This window comes from Diachasma alloeum, unplaced genomic scaffold, assembly GCF_001412515.2.
Source record: "Diachasma alloeum isolate Michigan unplaced genomic scaffold, Dall2.0 Dall_scaffold_78909, whole genome shotgun sequence".
Classification (NCBI taxonomy): Eukaryota; Metazoa; Arthropoda; class Insecta; order Hymenoptera; family Braconidae; genus Diachasma; species Diachasma alloeum.
This window is the reverse complement of record NW_021683644.1, coordinates 59199-70774: the sequence shown is the minus strand read 5'-3', so window position 1 is coordinate 70774 and position 11576 is coordinate 59199. Positions and strand designations below refer to the sequence as shown.

At 38.0% G+C, this 11576-nt stretch overlaps 1 protein-coding gene and 1 long non-coding RNA gene across 2 annotated transcripts; both read left to right on the top strand.

Annotated features, from left to right (window-relative positions):
- The first annotated feature begins 1383 nt into the window (after positions 1–1383).
- LOC107047938 lies at positions 1384–3134 on the top strand. Its single transcript, XR_001461654.1, has 3 exons — positions 1384–1789; positions 2631–2818; positions 3042–3134. It is a non-coding gene; the product is annotated as an uncharacterized LOC107047938 (long non-coding RNA).
- A 1018-nt stretch (positions 3135–4152) lies between these two features.
- LOC107047932 lies at positions 4153–9059 on the top strand. Its single transcript, XM_015270861.1, has 12 exons — positions 4153–4306; positions 4374–4413; positions 4484–4985; positions 5100–5801; positions 5922–6179; positions 6265–6369; positions 6442–6564; positions 6651–6779; positions 6899–7003; positions 7071–7301; positions 7384–8088; positions 8154–9059. Exons 1-12 carry the CDS (start codon positions 4153–4155, stop codon positions 8172–8174), a joined length of 3075 nt encoding a protein of 1024 aa, XP_015126347.1. The 3' UTR covers positions 8175–9059.
- Positions 9060–11576: the final 2517 nt, after the last annotated feature.

Here is an 11576-nt window from a genome sequence, read left to right as displayed (position 1 = left end):
CTGAATTCCTGCCACTCTGAAGGGTCCCCGTCGAGGGTCTTCAGAGCGAGTTTCCTCAGCTGATTATGCTGTAGGGCGTCTGGCGATGTACTGATCGGTTGAATTTTCTCAGCTAAATGACCCCTCAGCCTGTTGATCAGCCTCACACACTGCTTTCTGTTGGTGGCTGCCTGCTCGTGCACTCCGTTTGCTAGTTACGGGTGATCGTGAGGTATGTACTCTATCAGGCTTTCCTAAATGGTGAGTAATTCTGTCCATTCCGAATCCAGTATCCTGTCATGACCGTCCAATTCCTTGGAGGTGACATCCTCGTCGGTCATGTTGACCCTGGTGAGCTCGTGGTAGACCTCGATGATGCTGTTTACTCTGAGCTGAATCTGTCTCGACTGACTGAGTTGATGTACTGTGAGACCCTCCTCTGTAATCTGAATTGCTTCGGAATATCTTTTGTTGACATCCGCAATTAATTTATCCCCCTGAATGAGGGCATCTCCATGGTATGTCGTTGACAACCGTTGGAATTTCTGCTGGTGAGGTTTCTGAAGTCGCGGAGGGGTCTACTGAATCATTATTCATCTGTAATCTTATTCTCAATTACTGTTTCGGGGTCTGACATGGTGATGTACTGTGTTGTTTACAACCTGTCAGATTCCGTGGTGAGTGAATGCAAGAGTGTCTACTTTACCGACCGCCGAGAGTTACCAATCGTTGAGGTGATGTACTGCGTCGATAAACGGTCGACTCTGCTGCTCTGGAGTGCCGCCTATTGCTAGGCGCGTGGGCCCGCGCTGAGAGAGTTCGGCGACACTCGGTGATTTCCGCTGACTCTCGACTTCACAACACGTTGAGGCACTGGAGGACACTGTTGTTTACACTTCTATTGTTCTGAGAATGTAAACACTGGCACAAACACGACTGGAACTGCCGTTGAGTTTCTGATGTGAACCCCGAATGTCCGCGTGGGTTTTTCACTGNATAAACGGTCGACTCTGCTGCTCTGGAGTGCCGCCTATTGCTAGGCGCGTGGGCCCGCGCTGAGAGAGTTCGGCGACACTCGGTGATTTCCGCTGACTCTCGACTTCACAACACGTTGAGGCACTGGAGGACACTGTTGTTTACACTTCTATTGTTCGGAGAATATAAACACTGGCACAAACACGACTGGAACTGTCCGTTGGGTTTCTGATGTGAACCCCGAATGTCCGCGTGGGTTTTTCACTGCACTGAATAATTTCACACTACTGATTCCCGAATCCGGCTCGAAGGACCATGTGTTTGGAGGGAAAACTAAATTTAGGGTGGATTGGGAAAGGGGTAGTGGAAATGCCGGTGAAAAACGAACGCACTGAGGCTATATACTGGCGACAATATGAGAGTGATCTTTCCATCTAACCCCTACTTCCCCCACCACCGACGCGCGCATGCGCAATGCTGCGGGAGCACACCCTCAATCCGCCGGTGCTATTTTCTTGGGTTTTGAAGACGAAAATTTCGTGCAACACACAGCGAAAAAATCGACTTAAAAAAAAACCTTTTTCATCATTAAATCTACACTCATTAATCTATTCATCCATTCATTCCTTTAGCTCATTCATTCTTCACATTAATTCATCATTTAATCATTTTATTTTACAGCTCTTCATAAAAAAATATCGTGTTTAAAAAGTGTTCCAGTGAAGACTTGTGTCATTATTTGTTTAAATTAATTTTGTGGCTTAGCAAAAGTGTTTCAGGGATCCAGTGACATCGATAATTTTCTCTTTTTCATTGTGAACATTTAGAAGAAGTGGTAAGTAGAGCTGATATATTACTACATGTTTTATGGAATTATCGGGATTTCTAGGTTAGGTTTGTGTTTACCGGCCGGTGTTTGCTTAAATTTTTTGCAAACTCAAAAAAAAATCATTATTATCGGAAAATACAATTGAAAAAATAGGGAAGGGTGGGGCTAAATGGCCCAAAATGGATCCCTGATTCAATTTTTCGATTTTTGAGTTTTAACTGCAAATGATGTAGAATATGATGAAACGTCGAGAAATAACGTTTTTATGTTTATATTTTCTTTTCCGAAATCTAATTTCAGAGGCGATTTCGCTACAAGTACTGACAAAAAGTCTTTTTCGAAAACTAACGTTTTCTGAAGTAGGAAAATTTGAGAGATTTGAAATGGGGGAAATTTGAAATGGGGAAAATTAAAAATGGGGAACATTTGAGAAGGAGGAAAATTTGGAAGGGGGAAACTTGGAAATTGAAAAAATGTGGAATTGCGAAAACTGCGATTGGGAACTGTATAAATTTGTGATTGTGGAAATTGCGACTGGAAATTGCACTTGAAATTGGAAATCCAAATTTGAAATCGGGGAAATTGGAAATTTTGGAAATTCGAAAAAGGGGTATTTGAAATTAAGAAAATTTGAGATTGAGAGAATTCGAAATTCAGAAAAATTGAAAGTACTAGAATTAGAAATGAAGAAAATTTCAAAGAGGGGAATTTGAAATTTTGCAAGTTTGCAAAAATTTCGAATGGAGAAAATTTAAAAGACGGAAAATTTGAAATTGAGGAAATTTGAGTGACTTTTTTTGGGTTGAAAATCCGAGGGACTCCTATGTGTAAAATATGACTTATTAAGGGCACAATGGGGAAGAGAAAAGCAGAGAGGACTCCGAAGAAGACGCGCCGGGCCTGGACTGGTGACACAGTGGATAAGAGAGGGTGTTCTTTTCATGGCCAAACTCAGGCGATGATTTACTACCTTCATGGATACTTCGTAAAGGAGAAAATCAATAATGGACCTTTGATTGCCGTATCCCGAGTGAGGTAATTATAATATACTTCTGAATTTTATAAAAAAATTGTCGAATAAATATCGCCAGATTTCCAAGCTGAAATGTATAAATAAAAGTCCTCCGTGCGAGTTTCATCTCGTCAAATCGACTGTTGGGTTTAGAATAACCTTGGCATCCAACAGCAACAACTTCAGAAAAAGAAACAATTCAGAAAGGAAGTTTTTAGGAATTATGCTTTCAATGAAATTTTTCAGAATTTCAGAACCATCTGGGTGACAGACAACGGAGAATCTACACCTGAGCATTTGGAAGAGTAAAAACAATACACATATTAAACAAATGGTTGAAAAAGCTATTCACTCCTTGCACAATCGTTTGCCTTTTTGTTATGTTTATGATATGGCTTCTTTCAGGGTTCATTTTGATTTTACCTCACTATATTCTTCAGGATACTCTGATAAAAGTGTTTGGAAAATGTAAATACTAACTCATTTGCACGAAATGGCTGAAAAAGCTATGCAGTTTTGGTTAATCGTTTGCATTTCTGTTATGTTCGGTACATGGGTTATTTATCGGGATATTTATTTTCTGTTCTATTTCTCAATTTTATTCCGAACACTTAGACAGAAGTATTTGGAAGATGGAAAACTTTGCTCGTTAACATTAAATGGCTAAGAAAGCTATTTTTTAATTGCATAATCGTTTGCTTCTATTCTCTGTGGCCTCTTCCGGGGTTGATTTCTATTTTACCTCATATTTTCATAGTCACGCTGTCTTGTCGCATGGTCTACGTGTAGCAGGTGCTATTCAATATTACCCAAATGGATTTTTTTTTTATATTTTAACTCGAGTTGTTTATATTTCCGCTGCAGGTATAAGACGCAGGATAATTTTGCATCATTTCCGCTAACCAAAGTAATTGCATTTTGTTAATCTTCATTTTATGTAATGCTCTGTTAATCCTGGAATTCCATGAATGCTATTGTTTTTTTTTTATTCATTTCGAAATCGGTATAGGAATGGGGTTCTGAAAGTAATACGAGGTAGACCTTTCGGTGAATATCCTGAAAGAGAATAAGAGTTTCTAAGAATTGGTGGATTGCTTCTTTACAAATCTCATTCGCCGGTACAAAACGATCCTTGTCAGTTCTTTGGAATCCTATCTCGATTTTCCAATATTTCTGGAGAAGGAAAACCCAAAGTGAAATTTTATCTCCTCTCGTTCGACTACTCCACTGCACATTCATTCACATATATTCATTTCCAAATGCTTACACCCGGAAGAGGAATTTTTCTGTATGCACTTGCTTTTCTATCTGCATGTGGTGTTGTAGAGAAAGAACTGCAGCAGCTCTAGGTATTTCGATGGGCAAAGTGACAGAATGTGTTCATATTGGTGATTCTGGCGCTGAATTTTCGACTCCAGGAAAGGTCAGACCAAAACCCAAGACTGTCCGAAATGTCGATGAAGTCGTCGCGGAGCAAATTCGATCTATCATTTACGAATTTGCAGAGAAGCGTAAGTACTTAAGCTCTTTTTTTGTGGTTATTTGAATGTTATGTAAAATTCTTCTTTCGGTATGTAGGATTGCATCTAACAGCTCAAATCCTGTTCAACACAATAAGGTAAATAATTTATCATCATGATTCTTGGGTATTTACATTTTACGATACGTATCAACTCAATTTTGTATAGAGAACGCAAGGTCGCTTTCAATGGTTGTATCACTACCTTGAAGAAAGTTCTTCATGATTTGGGTTTCGACTATGAGTTGAGAGATGGTACACGATTTCTTCGAGAAAAACCGTATATTCGCGCGAAGAGGATTGCGTTCTTGAAGAAGATGAAGCAGCTGATAGATGAGGGCAAGTGTATCATCTATCTGGACGAAACTTGGACCTACCGACGAGGTACTGGAAAAACGAAAGAATGGCAAGATGATGATCCCCGTAGTTGTTCAATGAAATCGGCTTCTACTGGAGATCGATACATCGTTTGTCACGCCGGCGGCAAGGATGGATTTGTTCCTAATGCATCGCTTTTCGTCCGTACGGTACCCAATCCCAAGAAAACAGATGATTATCACGGGGATATGAACGGACCTATGTTCAAGAAGTGGTTCACTGAAAAACTGCTCCCCAATCTTGACAAACCCTCCGTGATTGTCATGGATAATGCCTCCTATCATTCAGTCCGCGTACGTGAATTTATAAATTTACTAGTATTTAACATTTGTTTATTGGCCATCAATAAGTTCCCAATGGAAGTTCAGTTTTGCCCAATTTTCAAGTAATTAAAATATCTTTTCTAGGTTGTAAAACAGCCTACATCCAGCTGGAGAAAAGCTGAAATGCAGGCCTGGCTTGATGATCACAAAGTAGCGTATGATTCAGATGCAACTAAGAAGGAATTGTACGTTCTGTGCCAAGTTCATAAAGAACCGATCCGATTTGAACTGGATGAATTCGTTCGTGAAGAGACTGAGCATGAAGTCGTGCGCTTGCCACCATATCACTCTTTCTACAATCCCATTGAGATGATTTGGTCGCAAGCCAAACGATACTATGATGCTCATGTTGGTCGCAACAATGACTTCTCCCTTGCTCAGACTGATGAGATCTGGGCTGAAGCGTTGGAATCAGCAGCTACAGGCTGGAGAAAGTGCTGTGAGCTTACGGAGAAACGGATTCTTCAAGATTACAGGAGGGAAGTCAGTGATGATTCAGAGGATAGTTATCAGATCCACATAATCTGCGATGAGGAGGATGACGAGAAGGATTTCGATCTGACAAACGTAGAGATTTTGCAGTTTAAGGAAGAGGATTCAGCCCAAGAATCATGCTTCTCGACTGTAACTCCAACAGAGTTCACGAAACCATCGAGTGTGCGTCGATCTCTATTAGACATGTTCGAGTCCCAAATGGAGATTGGAGATTCAGAGGATTCTGAACTGATTGAGCCTTCCGCAGACCTCGAACCACCATTGAAGATGGCCAAGGTCGAGGCCACCATTGTGAGTAGTACTTCTAGAGAGATTACATCGTAATCATTGATATTTAATCTATGTCGTCATAATTCCCATGATGATTATTGTGAAGTGAATTTTTATTGAATTATTATAATACTGTTTTAGCTGGATGTAAACGATCAGGGACCAGTGACATCTCTTCCTACACAACCTGATTCGTCCTCCCAGACTGTACTCTATCCTTCACCAGAGACTCAATCGTGCTTTTTGCTTGAGACTCCACAGTTCTCATTGCCTGATACTCCACCATCTTCATCGGCTGAAACTCCACCACCTTCATCCACCGAAACTCCATCATCTTCATCTCCTGAAAGTCAGTTATCTTCATCGACTGACGTTCCTCCCAGTCTTTCTCTTGTTGAAGTCAGTATTATAAATGTGAAAAATCCAAGTTTCATGGTTTCCGAATATTAATTTTTCATATTCTTATGCGTTTCTCAATCTATAGACATGGTTACAACGTAGTGACGAGACGGTCATTTCGAACGATGGTGAAGTGGTACGAGTAACAGACTTGAAGAGATTATTGCCGGGATCATGGTTGAACGATGTTGTGAGTATGAAAAGAATAGGAAAGTATTATGTTCGATTATTTTCATTCGATATTTTCTGATTTTCCTTTCAGGTCATAAACAAGTACTTGAGTCTTCTGGCAAAAAGAAGCGAAGGTGCTGTTCATGTTCTCAACACGTTCTTCTATCAGAATCTTCTTCGTTCATACGATAATGTTTCTCGATGGACGAAAAAGGTAATTCCGACAAAATTTTACGAGAAAGAAAAAATTAGCTTTAGATCTGATGTTTCTTCACCTACACCTTTCCATTCTTGTTCCAGGTTGACATATTTTCCAAAAAAATGTTACTCATACCAATCCATTCGGGTAATCATTGGTGTCTGTGTGTGGTCTATGTCAAAGAGAAGTCCATTCAATTGTATGACAGTCTCGCTCAGACTTCCACAAACGTGAGTATCCAAGAATCTGTTAACTATTTTAATCAAAATCTGATGAAGTTCTGCGTCATAATCGAAATATGGCAATGTTGATTCCGCTCTAGTTACCTTTTTCGTTCTCAAATTAACAGCACACGCAAGTTATGGACACAATTCTCTCCTATCTCGACAATGAGCATCGGCACAGAAAAGGTCAATCATTGGATTCTGCGAGATGGACCACTGAACAAGTCAATGTATGTTTTGTTATATGCCAACTTCGTTAACGTGTGATCAATTATTTTCTTTCTTTCATTTCCACAGGATATTCCTCATCAAAACAATGATAATGACTGTGGAGTATTCGTTTGCGTGTATGCTGAATATCTGACGAGGCATGCCAGCTTCTTGTTCACAGCAAACGATATGCCGCACATCAGACGCAGGATGATGGAGGAAATTGTTTCGTCTGAGTTGTCTTGTACTTCACCGATGCCATCGTGTGGAGAATCTCAACATTTAGAACAGCCAATTACAGAACCTGAATCAACATTGGTACAGTTGGCATTGGTTTCAGTTTCTCTTGAGCTTCTCGTAAACGAAATATTAATCATAACTATTCCCCTAACGTTTCCAGATACAAGATCACCGTTCATTCTGGATGAGGAAGGACAAAGTGATCGAGATTTCCACTAAAATCGATCGCGTTCTCCTCCATGAATCGGCGAGGTTCCATCAGGGAGATAAGCGCTTCCCACCAGAAAGAGCAAATTGCCAATGCACTGCCAATTCCATCTGCAGCATCGTTGCATTGCTCCTCTCCGATGGGAAGGTCACTCGAGATCTTCTTGACAGAGTGTTGGTAGATGGTGACAAATATTACGCTGATAGTGTATCTCACAAGGACCCAGGATATACCCACTTGTCTCCAGAGGATCTTCTCACGTCGATCATCGCTTGTGGTCATTCGGTTACAATCGAGCCTCGGTCGGAAACTTATGGGCTGTTTTCATCGGGAACTGCTGTGAAGGACATCACAGTAGCGATCAACTCGATGGGAGATCTACATGCATCATCCTTGGAGCATACAGGATTTTTGTATATAGCTGACTCCAAAACCGTTGCATTCCTCATCTCTCCAGTGATCTCGGAATCATTACGACGTGTATATTACATGTTCAATCCACACTCGGTTGACAACAGCAATTGTCATCCCCTGAGTAGTCGAAGCAGAGGTGTTGCTCGTCTGTTTCGATGCTTGTCGACAGATGCCCTAGCTCGACTGTTGGTAGTTGATCGTCGTGGAGGTAATCGTGGAGCTTGGCAGATATACTCCATTAAGGTAACGATAAATTTTCTATTCAATTGTTTCACCACCACTATTTATATTTAATTTCTGTTCTACAGATCACTGAGTTCTCCAAGTGACTATCTGGCACTCCAACCGTTAGCACGAAATTGGCTGATCTTGAGAACGAACGAAGTAGAATCATTAAAAAGTTAAGTTGTGGTTTCCATTTTATTCCTAGTCTTGATAAATCGACAATAAACAGAATTTTTCTAATCAGCTAATTTTGTCAAAAATTGATTTCAGCCATACGACTCGAACGACTGCGTCGGAAATGGAATGGAAGAAATCCTGTCTTAAGTTAAGTTTTCATTTTTTCAATCATGCTCTTACTTTTCCTCATATTGTTGTTTTTAACAGTTTATTAATGTTTGATTTTTTCAAATTCTTTCAGCTTTCTCGAGCACCAGGCAAAAGAAATTTCAAATGGAATACCTTAAACCTATTCGTGTACAGCTTGTAGATTAGATTTTAGTTTGACTTTCTTCTGTAATTCATTCGAACCTATAGAGCTTATTTTGTCGGTTCCCTACTGGAGTAATGTTTGTATATTTTGATAATTAAGTACTATGGATAAGATTTAATGAATTGTAATTTATATAAGTACAAGTGAAGTTATTGTAATTTTCTAAAAAGCATATAAATTATTGTTATTTCAAGTTAATGTAAAATACGAAAAAAGTGTGATAAAATCGACGTATAAATATAAAATTTGTTTTTTGGAGGATCATTGAAAATGAATTTGATCTTTCTGTTATTTGATATGAAACGTTGAAACGAAATGTACAAATTATTTTTCACCTAGTTTATAGTTTTTTCTATCCCCTTTGTTCTTCCATTCCAATTTTCGAGCCTTGTGTCTGATAGTCATTATTGTCATTTTCAAAAAAATTCGAAAACGCAGCTTTGCGTGGTTTCTGTCGGTGTGTAGCATGTAATAAACTTATTATTCAATCATTTCATAATGAATCACCAGAAATAATTTTATTTAAATGTAGGTATAGATAATTTTCACGTCGATTTACAATTTTTAGAGAAATTAGGAATATTTGAGAAGATTTTTCGAAGATTTAATGATTTTTTATTTATAGTTCTCAAATATTGTACATCAATGTGGACTTTTCTGGAATTTTTGAAACTTTTGGTCAACTGTTGGAGAATTAGACAAGTCAATTACTATTATTAATTTATTAAGTATTAATTTTCACGTATTTCCTCATAATTTTGTTATCAATTCATTGTTTTTTCATCAAAAACGAAAAAAACAAAACAGGAAATTATTTTTCATGTATTTTGAACACGCCGTACGCGGAGGGATACACCACCGTCCCACCGCGCATGCGCGCGTCGGTGGTGGGGGAAGTAGGGGTTAGATGGAAAGATCACTCTCATATTGTCGCCAGTATAAAAAATATACTGATTTATTCGGTGGAATCGAACCACCTTAGCGTCACTTGTTACCCTCTGTTAATTGTCACTGAAATTAATTCAAACTGTTCTGAATTTAATACTGGAGATTTTCTGAACAATATACTGAATAACAGGAGACTCTACTGAGAATGTAAATAGGAGATGTACTGATAAATAACTGCTTCGAACGAGTGATGTACTGACGCCATTCGAAGGTAAGGCTAGTAGCTACTAAGAGCTCCTAAGGTGGGATACTGCTCTGTACAATGGTGCAAGGGCCGTATTTGGGTACCCTTATATGATACGAAATAAAAATAAAAGACTCTGGGGACAGGGTTGAATTTTGAAAGAAACACGTGCAAAAAATGACAATTTACAGAGAATCACGCATATACACTCAGAGAAATGATTCTCTTGAATCAAACAAAAATCTCAATTTGAAATTTTTTACTGATTTCAAGAATATTTTTGTTATAAGTAAATAAACTTGTTTGTTTGTTTCAAAAAAAAGGATTTCATTATATTTAACAAGCAATTTATTTGCTTCAAGTAAATAGTTTTCTCTCTTTTAAGAAAACCACATTTTCATGTACTTTGTGAAAGAATTTCGCAAGTGTATTCTAAGAATATTCGTGGGCTATATGGAGAAAGTTCGCATAAACCTAATCCAGGAAACGTAACATCTGGACAATTTGAGCTCTAGAATGATTCTGATCCAATTTTTCATTAGATTTTTCACTCCAGGATATACGACTTTCTTTCACCATCGTCTCCCTGATATTGAAAACATGAATCCGAAATTTCTCCTCTCCCCCCTGCCTGTACATGTCTTGCGTGATGTACATACAGCCGCTAATATTTATTGCATCTCTTCTGTTCAATCTTTGTCGACTTTATTACCATCTCAAAGCGATAATAGATTATTAGCATCAAATAAACATGCTATTTTGTTCAAGGAAAAAAATTATTTTATTCAAATAAAGAAATTTTCTTGATACCAGAAAACTGTGTATTTAGTATAAATAAAGAATTTATTTGGATCAAATAAAGATTTATTAATAGTATAAAAAAGATTATGTAATATGAACAGAATTTCAAATAATAGTACAGTAGAGTACAAGGGCACAAATTTCGTTTTCACCGAATGTGTAGTTTACAGGCCGAGCCGAAGGCGAGGTCTGTACATACATCCGTTGAAAACGAAATTTATTACCGAGTGCTCTATAATATTTTATGTCAAGTCGTGCAGAAGTCGAGTTTTGAGCAGGCTACGCGAAGCGCAGCGTGCGATTAACTCGACTTATTGCACGGCGCGACATAAAATTTTTTATTCAATTGGAAAAAAACTTTATTTGGTACTATTTAAATCAACTTTTTTATTTGATTCTAATAAATCATTTTTCAGGGTGTATGTAGTGTCTGTATTTATAATAATTGTCTCCGGGCTAATTTCAGAGTAAATAGAGTTGTACCAGCAAAATCTAGCACACACTCACAGACAAATCTATAAACTAATATTTTGGGTGCTATACAGAGATCGGCAAAAAAAAAATTTCTATTATTAATATTTCATTACCCTATCAATGGTGAAGGAAAGTTAATTAAATTATGATTTTTTTTGTAATGAATAATAACGCCAAGTATATTTTCCATTGCGAAGTTAATGAGAAATGGAAATAAAAAAAGAAACAAATAATTTTCTATTCAATAATAATAAAATATTCATTTTCATTATTATATCAATGAAAAATGAAAAAAAGAAAATCCCAATTCTTTTTGTGGTGAAGAATGAAACTAAATTAATTTTTCATTATCCTAGAAATGGATAATGGGAAAAGTATAAATGATTTTGATTACTTTCATCGCGAATACCCTGGCGGATGAGTCCGAGACCTATCCGAGAGTAGCTCCGACACTCGGAATGGACACTCATTCGACTCTCGGATTTTCGGAGGTTAGGGCGCCAAACTCCAGTAAAGACTCTCGTCCGAGAGTGCATCCGAGAGTTGTTTATGCCTTCACAAATCAATTTGTTTATTAATTGAGGGTGCATTAGATAAGTTCAACATCCT

Excerpts from the sequence above, each read along its gene's own strand:
- LOC107047932 (XM_015270861.1), top strand. The coding sequence starts at position 4,153 with ATGGGCAAAGTGACAGAATGTGTTCATATTGGTGATTCTGGCGCTGAA. Across the intron at positions 4,986-5,099 it reads CCTCCTATCATTCAGTCCGC|GTTGTAAAACAGCCTACATC; the intron begins GTACGTGAATTT and ends TATCTTTTCTAG. Across the intron at positions 6,180-6,264 it reads CCAGTCTTTCTCTTGTTGAA|ACATGGTTACAACGTAGTGA; the intron begins GTCAGTATTATA and ends CTCAATCTATAG.